At 44.3% G+C, this 18199-nt stretch overlaps 1 protein-coding gene across 1 annotated transcript in view; it reads left to right on the forward strand.

Moving 5' to 3' along the window:
* LOC109908777 (plexin domain-containing protein 2-like) overlaps positions 1-18199 on the forward strand; it is a 171908-nt gene that overhangs the window by 134274 nt on the left and 19435 nt on the right. Inside the window, exons 10-11 of the mRNA XM_020507469.2 lie at positions 10627-10687; positions 11062-11224. Coding sequence (XP_020363058.1) covers positions 10627-10687; positions 11062-11224 — 224 coding nt within the window. The remainder of the gene's footprint in view (positions 1-10626; positions 10688-11061; positions 11225-18199) is intronic.

The raw sequence follows: 18199 nt of genomic DNA on the forward strand, positions 1-18199 counted from the left end.
TTGGTGGCTGACTAAATACTTTTTTGCCCCACTGTATATTTCACAGGTCAACCCCAAAATTAAATAAAGGTGAAATAAAATAAATAATTCATCTTTAAAGGATTGAGGAAAAAAACCAATGTAATATATGTTAGAATAAGGCTACAATGTAACAAACAAAATGTGGAAAATAAAAGGGGTCTGAATACTTTCCGAATGCACTGTTGTCACGCCCTGACCACGGAGAGCCTTTTTATTCTCTATTTTGTTTAGGTCAGGGTGTGACTAGGCAGGGTTGTTCCTATCTAGGTGTTTTATTTCTATGTTGGCCTGGTATGGTTCCCAATCAGAGACAGCTGTTTATCGTTGTCTCTGATTGGAGATCATATTTAGGCAGCCATTTCCCCACTGTGTTTTGTGGGATCTTGTCTTGAGTTAGTAGCTGTTGCACATCTTATGTTACGGTTCATTGTTTATTTCCTTATTGGTTTGTAAGTTTCACAAGAAAATAAAGATGTGGAAGTCAGAGCATGCAGAACCTTAGACCATCTCTCCACACAGCCGTGACAGAAGATCACACCACGACAGGACAAAGCAGCGTGCCCAGGAGGAGAGGGTATCCTGGACTTGGGATTAGATATTGGATGGGAAGGGATCCTGGATTTGGGAGGAAATCCTGGCAGGACAGGATCGCCTTCCTTTGCGGCAGACGCAAGGAGAGAAGGGAGGACAGTGACGACCCCGGAGTTCGCGGCCACAAAGAGAGCCCAAAAGACAGCCCAATTTTTTTTTTGTGGGGGAGACATACGAGGTGGTCGGCGGCGCCCGAGGGGTGAACCAGAGACAACCTGGGAGGAGATAGAGAGGTGGTCGAGAGTACCAGAGCCCGCCTGGGAGTCGATGGAACAGTGCGAGGAAGGATACCGGAGAATGGAGTTGGCGAGGAGAATGCGGCAACGCAGGCGTTTGGAGGAGCGTGTCACCAGTCAAGTGCAATCTGTGCCGGACCCACGCATCAGGCCTCCAGTGCGCCTCCCTAGTCCAGTACGTCCTGTGTCTCCTCCTCACACTCGCCCTGAAGTGCGTGTCCGTAGTCCGTGATGTCCTGTGCCTGCTCCTCGCACTCGCCCTGATGTACGCCTCCACAGCCCAGTACGTCCTGTGCCTGCTCCCCGCAATTGTCATAAGGTGCGTGTCACCAGTCCGGTACCACCTGTGCCGGCTCCACGCACCAGGCCTCCAGTGCGCCTCCCCAGTCCGGTATGTCCTGTGCCTACCCCCCGCACCCGCCCTGAAGGGCGTGTCACCAGTCCGGTGCCACCAGTACCGGCCACACGCATCAGGCCTCCAGTGCGCCTCCCCAGTCCGGTACGCCCTGTGCCTGCTCCCTGCACTCGCCCTGAGGTGCGTGTCACCAATCCGGTGCCACCTGTGCCGGCTCCATGCACCAGGCCTCCAGTGCGCCTCCCCAGTCCGGTACATCCTGTGCCTGCTCCGCGCACTCGCCCTGAAATGCGTGTGACCAGTCCGGAATCAGCATATCGAAAATCTTTTCCCCACTATTTTGCAACCTGTATGGCGCCGCAGTCAAAGTTTGGTCCTCAAGTAAAACAGATGTGTATATATAATTATAATTTTTTTGTGGCGGGGATTTTAAAAAAGGGCAGACAAACAAGTTCTCTACCTTCTTCACTTGCCTCCTCCATTTTTTTGCTGTAATGCCGCAATCAGTTGGTTGTAATTTTGGATAGGGCAAGCAAAGAAAAAAAAAGAAACAAATGTTCCGTAAAGAATGTTTTTTTATGATCAATTACTATATTTGAATGTAAACATATTATTTGTTGTAATATTTGTTCTGTCTTTTCTGGAGGATGAAATTGAAATTTCCACCACCTTTGTTTAAGAAAGGGCGATATTTTGAAAAAGGTTCCATTTTCAATGGAAAAATGCAGTCTTTGGGACTGGGGGGCAGTATTGAGTAGCTTGGATAATAATATATTTTGATAGAAAACACTCTGAAGTTTCTAAAACTGTTTGAATGATGTCTGTGAGTATAACGTAACTCATATGGCAGGCAAAAACCTGAGAAAAAATCCAACCAGGAAGTTGGAAATCTGAGGTTTTTAGGTTTTCAAGTCTTTGCCTATCCAATATACAGTGTCTATGGTGTCATATTGCAATTCCTAAAGCTTCCACTAGATGTCAACAGTCTTTAGAACCTTGTTTCAGGCTTCTACTGTGAAGGGGGAGCGAATGAGAGCTGTTTGAGTCAGGTATCTGGCAGAATGCCATGAGCTAAATCATGAGCATGGCTGTGAGAGGTAGCTGCGTTCCTTTTCATTTCTAAAGACAAAGGAATTGTCCGGTTGAAACATTATTGAAGATTTATGATAAAACATCCTAGAGATTGATTCTACACATCGTTTGACATGTTTCGACGAACTATAATATTACTTTTTAAACTTTTCGGCGGAACTAAGCGATCACGCATTGAGCATTTGGATTACTGGGCTAAATGCGTGAACAAAAGGACTAAATTATGGACTTTATTGAGCAAAACAAACATTTATTGTGGAACTGGGATTCCTGGGAATGCATTCCGATCAAGATCATCAAAGGTAAGTGAATATTTATAACGCTATATCTGACTTTTCTGACACCTCTCCTTTTTTGTGGCTAGGTGCTGACCTAACATAATAGCAAGGTGTGCTTTCGCCGTAAAGCCTTTTTGAAATCTGACACAGCGGTTGCATTAAGGAGAAGTTTATCTATAATTCCATGCTAAACACTTGTATCAATGTAACATTTATCAATGTTTATTATGAGTATTTTTGTCATTTGATGTGGCTCTCTGCACTTTCACCGGATGTTTGTTTGAGACAATGCATTTCTGAACATAACACACCAATTTCAAATTATGTTTATCTTTAAAATGGTGTATAATACTTGTATGTTTGAGGAATTTTTATTATGGGATTTCTGTTGTTTTGAATTTGGCGCCCTTCAATTTCACTGGCTGTTGGCGAGGTGGGACGCTACCGTCCCACATATCCCAGAGAAGTTAACTGAAAATCCAATTTGAAAAATAGGTTTGATAACAATCAAAAACATTTGGCATTGAATCGTATACACTGAGTGTACAAAACATTAGGAACACCTGCTCTTTCAATGAATGACTGACCAGGTGAATCCAGGTGAAATCTATGATCCCTTATTGATGTCAGTTGTTAAATCCACTTCAATCAGTGTAGATGAAGAGGAGGAGATAGGTTAAAGAAGATTTCTATGCCTTGAGACAATTGAGACATGGATAGTGTATGTGTTCCATTCAGAGGGTGAAAGGGCAAGACAAAAGTGCCTTTGAAAAGGGTATCAAATCAAATCAAATCAAATTTATTTATATAGCCCTTCGTACATCAGCTGATATCTCAAAGTGCTGTACAGAAACCCAGCCTAAAACCCCAAACAGCAAGCAATGCAGGTGGAGAAGCACAGTGGCTAGGAAAAACTCCCTAGAAAGGCCAATACCTAGGAAGAAACCTAGAGAGGAACCAGGCTATGTGGGGTGGCCAGTCCTCTTCTGGCTGTGCCGGGTGGAGATTATAACAGAACATGGTCAAGATGTTCAATGTTCATAAATGACCAGCATGGTCGAATAATAATAAGGCAGAACAGTTGAAACTAGAGCAGCAGCACAGTCAGGTGGAAGTTGAAACTGGAGCAGCAGCATGGCCAGGTAGACTGGGGACAGCAAGGAGTCATCATGTCAGGTAGTCCTGGGGCATGGTCCTAGGGCTCAGGTCAGTTGAAACTGGAACAGCAGCATGGCCAGGTGGACTGGGGACAGCAAGGAGTCATCATGTCAGGTAGTCCTGGGGCATGGTCCTAGGGCTCAGGTCCTCCGAGAGAGAGAAAGAAAGAGAGAAGGAGAGAATTAGAGAACGCACACTTAGATTCACACAGGACACCGAATAGGACAGGAGAAGTACTCCAGATATAACAAACTGACCCCAGCCCCCCGACACATAAACTACTGCAGCATAAATACTGGAGGCTGAGACAGGAGGGGTCAGGAGACACTGTGGCCCCATCCGAGGACACCCCCGGACAGGGCCAAACAGGAAGGATATAACCCCACCCACTTTGCCAAAGCACAGCCCCCACACCACTAGAGGGATATCTTCAACCACCAACTTACCATCCTGAGACAAGGCTGAGTATAGCCCACAAAGATCTCCGCCACGGCACAACCCAAGGGGGGGGGGGCGCCAACCCAGACAGGATGACCACAACAGTGAATCAACCCACTCAGGTGACGCACCCCCTCCAGGGACAGCATGAGAGAGCCCCAGCAAGCCAGTGACTCAGCCCCTGTAATAGGGTTAGAGGCAGAGAATCCCAGTGGAAAGAGGGGAACCGGCCAGGCAGAGACAGCAAGGGCGGTTCGTTGCTCCAGAGCCTTTCCGTTCACCTTCCCACTCCTGGGCCAGACTACACTCAATCATATGACCCACTGAAGAGATGAGTCTTCAGTAAAGACTTAAAGGTTGAGACCGAGTTTGCGTCTCTGACATGGGTAGGCAGACCGTTCCATAAAAATGGAGCTCTATAGGAGAAAGCCCTGCCTCCAGCTGTTTGCTTAGAAATTCTAGGGACAATTAGGAGGCCTGCGTCTTGTGACCGTAGCGTACGTATAGGTATGTACGGCAGGACCAAATCAGAGAGATAGGTAGGAGCAAGCCCATGTAATGCTTTGTAGGTTAGCAGTAAAACCTTGAAATCAGCCCTTGCTTTGACAGGAAGCCAGTGTAGAGAGGCTAGCACTGGAGTAATATGATCAAATTTTTTGGTTCTAGTCAGGATTCTAGCAGCCGTATTTAGCACTAACTGAAGTTTATTTAGTGCTTTATCCGGGTAGCCGGAAAATAGAGCATTGCAGTAGTCTAACCTAGAAGTGACAAAAGCATGGATTAATTTTTCTGCATCATTTTTGGACAGAAAGTTTCTGATTTTTGCAATGTTACGTAGATGGAAAAAAGCTGTCCTCGAAATGGTCTTGATATGTTCTTCAAAAGAGAGATCAGGGTCCAGAGTAACGCCGAGGTCCTTCACAGTTTTATTTGAGACGACTGTACAACCATTAAGATTAATTGTCAGATTCAACAGAAGATCTCTTTGTTTCTTGGGACCTAGAACAAGCATCTCTGTTTTGTCCGAGTTTAATAGTAGAAAGTTTGCAGCCATCCACTTCCTTATGTCTGAAACACATGCTTCTAGCGAGGGCAATTTTGGGGCTTCACCATGTTTCATTGAAATGTACAGCTGTGTGTCATCCGCATAGCAGTGAAAGTTTACATTATGTTTTCGAATAACATCCCCAAGAGGTAAAATATATAGTGAAAACAATAGTGGTCCTAAAACGGAACCTTGAGGAACACCGAAATTTACAGTTGATTTGTCAGAGGACAAACCATTCACAGAGACAAACTGATATCTTTCCGACAGATAAGATCTAAACCAGGCCAGAACATGTCCGTGTAGACCAATTTGGGTTTCCAATCTCTCCAAAAGAATGTGGTGATCGATGGTATCAAAAGCAGCACTAAGGTCTAGGAGCACGAGGACAGATGCAGAGCCTCGGTCCGATGCCATTAAAATGTCATTTACCACCTTCACAAGTGCCGTCTCAGTGCTATGATGGGGTCTAAAACCAGACTGAAGCATTTCGTATACATTGTTTGTCTTCAGGAAGGCAGTGAGTTGCTGCGCAACAGCCTTCTCTAAAATTTTTGAGAGGAATGGAAGATTCGATATAGGCCGATAGTTTTTTATATTTTCTGGGTCAAGGTTTGGCTTTTTCAAGAGAGGCTTTATTACTGCCACTTTTAGTGAGTTTGGTACACATCCAGTGGATAGAGAGCCGTTTATTATGTTCAACATAGGAGGGCCAAGCACAGGAAGCAGCTCTTTCAGTAGTTTAGTTGGAATAGGGTCCAGTATGCAGCTTGAAGGTTTAGAGGCCATGATTATTTTCATCATTGTGTCAAGAGATATAGTACTAAAACACTTGAGCGTCTCTCTTGATCCTAGGTCCTGGCAGAGTTGTGCAGACTCAGGACAACTGAGGTTTGGAGGAATACGCAGGTTTAAAGAGGAGTCCGTAATTTGCTTTCTAATAATCATAATCTTTTCCTCAAAGAAGTTCATGAATTTATCACTGCTAAAGTGAAAGTCATCCTCTCTTGGGGAATGCTGCTTTTTAGTTAGCTTTGCGACAGTATTAAAAAGGAATTTCGGATTGTTCTTATTTTCCTCAATTAAGTTAGAAAAATAGGATGATCGAGCAGCAGTAAGGGCTCTACGGTACTGCACGGTACCGTCCTTCCAAGCTAGTCGGAAGACTTCCAGTTTGGTGTGGCGCCATTTCCGTTCCAATTTTCTGGAAGCTTGCTTCAGAGCTCGGGTATTTTCTGTGTACCAGGGAGCTAGTTTCTTATGAGACATTTTTTTTGTTTTTAGGGGTGCAACTGCATCTAGGGTATTGCGCAAGGTTAGATTGAGATCCTCAGTTAGGTGGTTAACTGATTTTTGTCCTCTGGCGTCCTTGGGTAGGCAGAGGGAGTCTGGAAGGGCATCAAGGAATCTTTGTGTTGTCTGTGAATTTATAGCACGACTTTTGATGTTCCTTGGTTGGGGTCTAAGCAGATTATTTGTTGCAATTGCAAACGTAATAAAATGGTGGTCCGATAGTCCAGGATTATGAGGAAAAACATTAAGATCCACCACATTTATTCCATGGGACAAAACTAGGTCCAGCGTATGACTGTGACAGTGAGTGGGTCCAGAGACATGTTGGACAAAACCCACTGAGTCGATGATGGCTCTGAAAGCCTTTTGGAGTGGGTCTGTGGACTTTTCCATGTGAATATTAAAGTCACCAAAGATTAGAATATTATCTGCTATGACTACAAGGTCCGATAGGAATTCAGGGAACTCAGTGAGAAACGCTGTATATGGCCCAGGAGGCCTGTAAACAGTAGCTATAAAAAGTGATTGAGTAGGCTGCATAGATTTCATGACTAGAAGCTCAAAAGACGAAAATGTCATTTTTTTTTGTGTAAATTGAAATTTGCTATCGTAAATGTTAGCAACACCTCCGCCTTTGCGGGATGCACGGGGGATATGGTCACTAGTGTAGCCAGGAGGTGAGGCCTCATTTAAAACAGTAAATTCATCAGGCTTAAGCCATGTTTCAGTCAGGCCAATCACATCAAGATTATGATCAGTGATTAGTTCATTGACTATAATTGCCTTTGAAGTAAGGGATCTAACATTAAGTAGCCCTATTTTGAGATGTGAGGTATCATGATCTCTTTCAGTAATGACAGGAATGGAGGTGGTCTTTATCCTAGTGAGATTGCTAAGGCGAACACCGCCATGTTTAGTTTTGCCCAACCTAGGTCGAGGCACAGACACGGTCTCAATGGTGATAGCTGAGCTGACTACACTGACTGTGCTAATGGCAGACTCCACTATGCTGGCAGGCTGGCTAACAGCCTGCTGCCTGGCCTGCACCCTATTTCATTGTGGAGCTAGAGGAGTTAGAGCCCTGTCTATGTTGGTAGATAAGATGAGAGCACCCCTCCAGCTAGGATGGAGTCCGTCACTCCTCAGCAGGTCAGGCTTGGTCCTGTTTGTGGGTGAGTCCCAGAAAGAGGGCCAATTATCTACAAATTCTAACTTTTGGGAGGGGCAGAAAACAGTTTTCAACCAGCGATTGAGTTGTGAGACTCTGCTGTAGAGCTCATCACTCCCCCTAACTGGGAGGGGGCCAGAGACAATTACTCGATGCCGACACATCTTTCTAGCTGATATGCACGCAGAAGCTATGTTGCGCTTAGTGATTTCTGACTGTTTCATCCTAACATCGTTGGTGCCGACGTGGATAACAATATCTCTATACTCTCTACACTCGCCAGTTTTAGCTTTAGCCAGCACCATCTTCAGATTAGCCTTAACGTCGGTAGCCCTGCCCCCGGGTAAACAGTGTATGATCGCTGGATGATTCGCTTTAAGTCTAATACTGCGGGTAATGGAGTCGCCAATGACTAGAGTTTTCAATTTGTCAGAGCTAATGGTGGGAAGCTTCGGCGTCTCAGACCCCGTAACGGGAGGAGTAGAGACCAGAGAAGAATCGGCCTCTGACTCCGACCCGCTGCTTAATGGGGAAAACCGGTTGAAAGTTTCTGTCGGCTGAATGAGCGACACCGGTTGAGCGTTCCTACAGCATTTCCTTCCAGAAACCGTGAGAAAGTTGTCCGGCTGCGGGGACTGTGCCAGGGGATTTACACTACTATCTGTACTTACTGGTGCCACAGACGCTATTTCATCCTTTCCTACACTGAAATTACCCTTGCCTAACGATTGCGTCTGAAGCTGGGCTTGCAGCACAGCTATCCTCGCCGTAAGCCGAGTACAGCGGCTGCAATTAGAAGTCATCATGTTAATGTTACTACTTAGCTTCGGCTGTTGGAGGTCCTGACGAATCGTGTCCAGATAAAGCGTCCGGAGTGAAAAAGTTGAGGAAAAAATAAATAAATATATGAACGGTAATTAAAAAGTGAAAACCGTAAAGTTGTCAGGTAGCAAAACAGGTTAGCAACAAAACGCACAGCAACTCGAAAACAAGCCTGCAAGTTGTGACCGGAAATGACGATACGGTATCGTCAGTTTTATGGTAGTAGGTGCCAGGCGCACCGGTTTGGGTCAAGAACTGCAACTGTGCTGGGGTTTTTTACGCTTCCCAGGTGCAACAGCAAGTGTCCACCACCCAAAGGACATCCAGCCAATTTGACACAACTCTGGCAAACATTGGAGTCAACATGGGCCAGCATCCATGTGGAACGCTTCGACGCCTTGTAGAGTCCATGCCCGGACAAATTGAGGCTGTTCTGAGGGCAAAAGGGGGGTGCAATTCAATACCATGTTTTGTACCCTTAGTGTATTTGGTTTCAACAAATGTAGTATTTTTCAATTGAGAAAATCTAACTAATTTCCTTGTTACCAGTTGAGGCAATTTTTGGGGGTTGATCCAAAGACTCATTTTTGTAGTGTTCAAGAGAAACCAATGAGTCTTTTAAACACAGTATAGAAATGCATCCTCTGTACCGTGAAAGAGGGGGGAGAAAACAAAGACCAAGCTAAAATATTTTCCAGATGTATACATTTCTATTCAAATGAGGCATCTCAACCCATTTAAAATTAGCAGTGTGGTGTCTGAGTGGATGTTGGAAGGAAGGTCTGGTATGCATTCCAAATGGAACCCTATATAGTGCCCTGCTTTTGATTAGGACCCATAGGGGAATGGGTTGCCATTTGGGACGCAGTTGGTCTCAGAGGCTGGATGGCATTGAGGTTAAACCTAAATGGGAAAGGATCCGGAGGGACTGGCTGGACCTGTGTTGTTGTGATATCCTGTCTCCGACTCTCTCCCTCTCTCCTTTCGCTTCTCCCAGGAAAACATAGGGAAAACGAGGTGGATTTACCGGAGGAATCTGTCTCGACTGATTGGACAGATGATTTTAACAGCCAAAACTGTGAAATCCGGGGAGCGTGGGCTGATTAGAGAGCAGAGAGAGATGGAAATGGACTCCTCTTCTTCCTCCACACGGAGAGCTTTGCCATAATAATATCCACCATGCAGGGCTAATGGGAGTTATAGGATCTGATGAGAATAAGGATGGATGATAACTCGGCCTGTCTGCCTGCCTGGCAATGGTAGCTTGTGGGTGGAGATTTGTAATAAATTAAACGGTTTCAAACACATGGAAACTTAAGTACCTTCCCATCTATTCCATTCCAGCCGTTATGAGCCCATCGTGTGATATCTCCGCCAACCAGCCGCCACTGCTCCATGTCGATTAGATTTGGTGGGTTTATGCTATTGTGTTTGTAGTCTTGCAGGTTTTTGTGAGGTGTATGAAATTGGCTTACCACCTCCTCCATTGGTGATATGGGTGAGCAGACATCTTTCTCTGACTTCAGAGTATCAGACGGGAGAGAGAGAGAGAGAGAGAGAGAGAGAACAAACTTTCCCTCTGTGTCAAAATCGAAATAATGTCAGAGAGGGCTTACAGAAAGAGAGAGGAGAAGAAAAGAGAGCGATAAGGAAGGGGGAGATATTAGTCATTATGATCTGTGAACAAGAGGAAGAATGAGCAGTTGCCCCTGATCAAAGGCTAGCCCACAGAGTTTATTCGTCGCCTCGGGTTGGGAGGCGTGACACAGGCATTACCTATTCTCCCTCATCCCCCTTTTCCCTTTCCCATTTCCTTTCACCCCCTCCACCAACCCCTGTACTCTGAGCAGTTTGACCCGGTGAACTTCCTCTTCACAAATCCCACCCATATTCTAATAATCATGGGCTGTTCCCCCTTTGGACTTACTGTATTTTGGACTCCCAGAAAGGTGGGGGGTCTGATTGGATTATTTTGGTTTCATGTAACATCTGCAGGTCTACAGAGCTGGATGTATGTGTTAGTATAATTTATCCAATCCATCTTTGATTGCGGTTTATCCTTTTTAGTGATGCATGTCTAGTGTTCATGTTCCTAAGCTCTTTCAGAATATCCTCTCATCTGGTTTCAGGTGTTCCAGTGGGTTTGACCGCCATCGGCAAGACTGGGTTGATAACAGCTGTCCTGATGAGGTGAATATCATCCTGGCTGATGGAAATGACTAGATTTCTATTATGAATAGCGAGTGAGAGGGTATATGGTGGGATGTGTGCGTGCATGTGTGTGTGCGTGCATGTGTGCATGTGTGTGTGCGTGCATGTGTGCGTGCGTGTGTGCGTGCGTGTGCATCTGCTGTAATGTTTTTTCTGTGTGGCTGCCAGGTTGATGGATGCTCTGGTCTGCTACATGCAGGGGGAAAGGGACGCCTCAGTTACTCCTCTCACAATCTAACAATCTAACTATCTAACTAACTAACTATCTATCCATCTCTCACTCTCTCTTATTTGAAAAGTACCAGTATTTCTACCTTGCGTGAGAAAGAGGACTCTTGTATGCTGTCTTGCAGACCAAAGCCAAAAGCTGTGATATCATCAGCACCACACAACTCGATCCATTCATCACCACGTTAGTTGCCAAAACAACAGGCCAGAGCAGAAGCCGAGGAGAGACCACCACAGCCGGAGCCTCCTCGTCCACATCCCGACCCCCAACCAGCGTCCCCACTGAAGGTAAGACAACTAACATATGCCCCAAAGCAGACAACTCCAACCAGTGTCTTGAGTACTGGTCAGGTCACATGGTCAGGAAAAACAGTGTCTTGCTCAGTTTTTTAAATGTAATCTTTCTTTCACTAGGCAAATCAGTTAAGAACAAATTCTTATTTACAATGACGGACTACCAAAAGGCAAAAGGCCTCCTGCGGGGACGGGGGCTGGGATTTAATATAAAAAATCAAATATAAATATAGGACAAAACATACATCACGACAAGAGACGACACAACACTAAATAAAGATAGACCGAAGACGACAACACAACACAGCATGGCAGCAACCCAACATGACAACAACATGGTAGCAACACAACATGGCAGCAGCACAACATATGGTACAAATATTATTGGGCACAGACAACCGCACAAAGGGCAAGAAAGTAGTGACAACAATACATCACGCAAAGCAGCTACAGCTGTCAGTAAGATTGTCCATGATTGAGTCTTTGAATGAAGAGATTGAGATAAAACTGTCCAGTTTGAGTGTTTTTTACAGCCCGTTCCAGTCACTAGCTGCAGCGAACTGAAAAGAGGAACTGAAAAGAGGAGCGACCCAGGGACGTGTGTGCTTTGGAGACCTTTAACAGAATGTGACTTTGCAGAACAGGTGTTGTATGTGGAGGATGAGGGCTGCAGTAGGAATCTCAGATAGGGGGGGAGTGAGGCCTAAGAGGGTTTTATATATAATTAAGCAACAATACATGAGACTAGTGCTGGGTGGTGACTCTATGTTTGATAATGGTATTTCAATGTTTATTTTGTTAAATGTGATACACAACTCTGGCACCTGCAATGTCTGTTTTTATAGTTTACTCCATTTGCTACTTGAGTCATCTTTCTCTCTCTCATCCTGCTGTATGCCACTAACTACACCAAGTACTGCCCTATGTCACTCAAGGAAAGAGCAGTTGCTCAACGGCACTTTCTTGCCGTTCACTCTGCATGTTCAGATGGATGCAACAAGATGTTGGTGACATGCTGATTTCCACAAGCGTTTCTATAATTACGCTATTAGTTTGTGTATCTTATTGTCTACAAACTACGGTCTGCTAGTTTGTCTTTTCTTAGCAAGTTGATGCTAAAATAAATTGTGTTAGTCGCTAATTCTACTCAATCGCTAGTTAGCTGGCTAGCTAGCTTGCTAAATGTACTGAGTCAGAGCAAACATAGCTAGCTAGTTAATACAGCCTGGTACCTGTGCTGGTGTAGGCCTAGATATGCATGTTGTTTGTGCAACAGTATCTTCTAAAACAGAGAGGAATAGGCGAAGCTACATGAGGTAAGAAAACATGCAATGCACAGTCTAATTAGGGTCACCTGGAAACACTGACCAACACTTTGGTTCTGACCCTGCCAATAATTCCTCCCTGGCTTATTAATTTGTTGTCATGTCAAACAACAATGAATTCAAGGGGCTGCCCACGATATTCCAATTATAGAATTAGAATAATTCATTCTATTTCCATGATTGGATTGAAACAGTATCAGAAATCCCAATTAAAATCACCACCCTAGGGTCATGAACTACTCATAAAGCAAACTTAGAACTTGTATTATTCAAAAACATAAAATACCGTCAAAAGTATTGTGATATGATATTTTGGCCATATCGCCCTACATGAGGCCATGTGTTAGGACATTTTTATCATGGCTGTGACGTGGTTAGAACACCATAGCCGTTATAAAAATGTCATAACACATGGACTCAAGTGTATTATTGCTTTTATACAACAGGTTACCAGAACTGGTTGTCAAGGGCAATTTTAGGCATTCTCTGGTCGTTAGTTTTATTCATATTGACTGCCATGTAAAGTAAAACTACCCCAGCACTGGTTGATAGTTACAGAACTTTGCAGGTTGCTATGGCAAAAAGAATGGTTGCTATGGAGGCTCTTACCCTCTTGCTAGCTAACCAAATAAACAGCAAACACAATCACTTCAGACTGAAGCTGGAAAGACAGAAAACTAGATGCATTTCGTTTTGTTTGACCTATTTTTCTTTTGACGTTTCTTTGTACACTGAACAAAAATATAAACGCACCATCAAATCACATCCAATCACGTCTGCTGAATACAACAGTGAAATGCTTAAAAACCCCTTAACTAACAATGCAGCTTTAAAAGAAAAAAGTTTGATAACAGTAACAGGAACAAATCAGTTAAGAGCAGCAGTAAAGTAATAATAGCGAGAGCTATATACAGGGGGTACGGGTACAGAGTCAATGTGCGGGGGCACTGGTTAGTCAAGGTAATTGAGGTAATATGTACATGTACGTAGAGTTAAAGTGCCAAACGCTGTCTGCCATCTGCCCAGTACAGTTGAACCTGGGATTCAGCTGTGAAGAGTACACTTCTCCAACTTATAAGTGGCCATCGAAGGTGAGCATTTGCCCACTGAAGTTGGTTACGATGCATTCAGTTTGGCATCAGTTTGGCATGGCAAGCGGTACCAAGTCTAGGACAAAAAGGCTTCTCAACAGTTTTTACCCCCAAGCCATAAGACTCCTCAACAGGTAATGAAATGGCTACCCAGACTATTTGCACTGTGAGGACTTGTTTCCATTCAACCACAAGAGCATTAGTGAGGTCAGGCACTGACGTTGGGTCATTAGGCCTGGCTCGCAGTCAGCGTTCCAATTAATCCTAAAGGTGGACGATGGGGTTGAGGTCAGGGCTCTGTGCAGGCCAGTCATGTTCTTCCACACCAATCTCAACAAACAATATCTGTATGGACATTGCTTTGTGCACAGGGGGAATTTTCATGCTGAAACAGGAAAGGGCCTTCCCCAAACTATTGCCACAAAGTTGGAAGCACAGGATCGTCTAGAATGCCATTGTATGCTATAGCGTTAAGATTTCTCTTCACTGGAACTAAGGGGCATAGCCTGGAAAAAAGGTGCCTAGCCATGAAAAACAGGCCCAGACCCTTATTCCTCCTCCACCAAACTTTACATTTGGCACTATGCATTTGTGCAGGTAGCGTTCCCCTGGCACCAGCCAAATCCAGATTCGTCCATCAGACTGCCAGATGATGAAGCATTATTCATCACTCCAGAGAACGCGTTTCCACTGCTCCAGAGTCCAATGGCGGCAAGGTTAACTCCCCTCCAGCGCTTCAGCATTCGGCGGACCCGTTCTGTGAGCTTGTGTGGCTGAGCAGTTGTTGCTCCTAGACGTTTCCACGTCACAATAACAACACTTACAGCTGACTGGGGCAGCTCTAGCAGGGCAGAAATTTGACAAACTGACTTTTTGGAAAGGTGGTATCATATGATGGTGCCATGTTAAATGTCACTGAGCTCTTCAGTGAGGCCATTTTACTGCAAATGTTTGTCTATGGTGATCACATTGCTGTGCGCTCGATTTTATACACTCGTCAGCAACGGGTGTGGCTGAAATAGCCAAATCCACTCATTTGAAAGGGTGTCCACATACCTTTGTATATATAGTGTATATCCATAAAAAATTTGGCTGATTCATGAATTCGACTGGCTAAGAAAAGCCGCCTGTCTGTCTCATCCTGTCCTATTCATTACTGTGGGACACAGTGGCAATCGGATTTCAATATTGTGACAATGTTGCAAATGTCGGCGATAATGTCTAGATCTGTTTTACTAAGGAGATCAAGTTGATGAGTTGCACGGCTGGGCCAATGATACAGTAGTAGTGGTAGCGGTGGGATATGGTGGTGGTGGTACTGCGTTGCTAGGTAACAATGACACTTCTTATGAATGTGCTGGCCATGTGTATGTTGTCTAGTGTATTCTGGGCAGGATAGACTCTGACAATGGGAATTCCAAACCACCCGTTGTATAAAACGGTATATATCTGAAATTGTCCAATGAGGAAAGCTTGTTTTCCGATGCAAATGTTTTTCTACAGTGAGTCTTAATGCACACAATCCTGAGACTACCTTCGAACAGAATGGTAGGCTAAGAAGATTTGATGGATGTGCTGTTGGGACGTTAAGTAAAACAAAGTACCCAGTACATTTCCTCAGCCACTCCTCAGTAAAAGGCACATGACAGCCCGCTTGGAGTTTGTCAAAAGGCACCTAAAGGACCCTCAGACCATGAGAAACAAGATTCTCTGGTCTGATGAAACCAAGATTGAACTCTTTGGCCTGAATGCCAAGTGTCACATCTGGAGGAAACCTGGCACCATCCGTACGGTAAAGCATGGTGGATGCAGCGTCATACTGTGGGGATGTTTTTCAGAGGTAAGGACTGGGAGACTAGTCAGAATCGTGAGAAAGATGAACGGAGCAAAGTACAGAGAGATCCTTGTTGAAAACCTGCTCCAGAGCGCTAAGCACCTCAGACTGTTGCGAAGGTTCACCTTCCAACAGGACAATGACCCTAAACACACAGCCAAGACAATGCAGGAGTGGCTTCGAGACAAGTCTCTGAATATCCTTGAGTAGCCCAGCCTGGGCCAAGCTTGAAGCGTCATACCCAATATGACTCAAGGCTGTAATCGCTGCCAAAGGTGCTTAAACAAAGTACTGAGTAAAGGATCTGATTTCTTATGTAAATGTAATTTTTCCATTTTGATAAATGTTCAAACATTTCTAAAAACCTGTTTTTGCTTTGTCATTACGAGCCTAGTTGGTTAAGCCACAGAAAAAGAAAGGAACCTTTTTCAGACGAGTGCTCCGATTTCAGAGCACTCGTCTGAGTGTGCCAGAGCGCAGAATAACTGATGAAATTGACAAATGCTCAGGTTCCGTTTAATATGGCCTTTGTCAGAAAACGTTGGCAAAAAAGCGTAATTAAATTGTTGCCAACAGCACAGTTGCAGTCACCAATGCTCTGGATAACATAAAAACAGCATAACCTGCTCTGCTAGGGAGAGTAAATGGTCAGAGTGAGGTATTCTCAGATTTGAGTATGGAAGTAGCTAGCCAACGTTAGCCAGTTAGCTTGGGTGCTTGACTGCGAGTAAAATGGTCCGAGTGAGTTTGGAAGTAGCTAGCAAACTAGCCAACATTAGCCAGTTAGCTTGGGTTCTTGACTGCTGTTGTTAGGTCAGATCAACCCGACTCCTCGCCCAGAGCGTCCAGTGTGCGCTCAGAACACCCCCCGAGAGCGAAATGCTCAAAATTTACGAACAAACAATCTAACAACACTCTGAATTTACAAACGCCCAGAGTGCACTCTGCGGACATTATGGCACTCCAGATTGAATTGACGAACACACCCGTAGTATAAACCAGCCTTTAATCTTGAAATCTTTGGTTATTTAGTACATGGCCTCACATGAGAATCCTTAAAGAGCTGGGTGGGACTAAAGCTTAAGAGGGTGTGAACGATGCTGAATGGGTGTAGACAAAGAAGAGCTCTCCAGTTGGTGTACCAAAACATTCAAGGGCCATTTTCTCAAAAGGGAGGTTTATCAACATTCAAAGCAGAATTACTTACACTACAGTTGAGGAACAATGGGTATGATACTCATATGTGGAAAAAGTCAAGGGGTCTGAATCCTTCCCGAATGCTCTGTATAATTTCTACGCCTCTTTCACTGTTTCTTCAGTAATAGAACTATCCGGATTGTTTTCCTTGAGCACCAAATGCACACTAGATGTTAACAAATGATTCAAGGCATGCAAGCTGTGTTTTACCCAACTAAACATTGCAGATTGAATTAGGACAACATCTCTAAAATCTTAAAGACATGCATACACACAGAAAAATAATCATGATCATTCCTTTCTTTCCTGCTGATGTCAGGAGAAACGGTGAAGTTCTCCTTCTAAGTTGCGCTGCGGTCTAAGGCACTGCATCTCAGTACTAGAAGCGTCACTACAGACACCTTGGTTCGATTCCAGGCTGTATCACAACCGGCTGTGATTGGGAGTCCCATAGGGCGGCTCACAATTGTCCCAGCGTCGTGCAGGTTTGGCCGGTGTAGGCCGTCAATTGTAAATAAGAATTTGTTCTTAACTGACGTTCCTAGTTAAATAAAGGTTAAAAAAAAATCCCCCAGAGAAACCTGAGCTACTTAGAGCTGAAAATGCATCCCAAATGGCACCCTGCTCCCTATGTTGTGCACTACTATTGACCAAGGCCCATCGGGAATAGGGTGCTATTTGAGGCACACACAGAATTGATTACAGCATAAATACATACACACACTTCATTGCCCTGATGTCAAGGGAAATTAAAACGTCAAGCCACGTATGTATTGAAACAAATAGCTAATTCATCTTCATCAGCTTCACATATTACCCACACACGGTATTGACTTGAATGTTAGATGTCTGTAATTCACTTCAACTGTACCATTCATCTTCCTCATGAAAATTAATATGTTCAACTTAATGCCCGTGTCACTCTCTGCACAATCATATTATGCACTTTAATCATGACTAAAAGCCTATGCAGGGTGTATTTTGGGTCCGGTAACTGGTACATCCTGAGGTTGATAATTGACTAATGTGTTATGGGTTGGGATGCCTGGGAGATACACAACGCCTACACTGTGCTAATGGACAACTTATCATCTCAAGTATCCACTCTTGCTAACGCCAGAGAGAAAGAGGTGTAGACAGCTAATTATGTCGCATTCATTATGATATGTAACAGCTTTGCATTGTCTACGGGTGCGGGTGACTGATGATGTATTATAGGAATGCACCATTGTATGAATATGCAACCACAATGAGGAAGGTTAGATTGAGGGATGTAGGCTGTGTTCCAAATGACATACTGTACATATGGCACCCTATACATACATACATACATACATACATACATACATACATACATACACACACTCTTACAAAAAAAAGGTGCTATCTAGAACCTTGAAGGATTCGTTGACTGTCCCCATGGGAGAACCCTTTGAAGAACCGTTTTTGGTTGCAGGTAGAACCCTTTTGGGCTCCATGTCGAACCCTTTCTACAGAGGATTCTACATGGAACTCAAAAAGG

Source organism: Oncorhynchus kisutch, linkage group LG18 (assembly GCF_002021735.2).
Source record: "Oncorhynchus kisutch isolate 150728-3 linkage group LG18, Okis_V2, whole genome shotgun sequence".
In the NCBI taxonomy this organism is placed as follows: domain Eukaryota; kingdom Metazoa; phylum Chordata; class Actinopteri; order Salmoniformes; family Salmonidae; genus Oncorhynchus; species Oncorhynchus kisutch.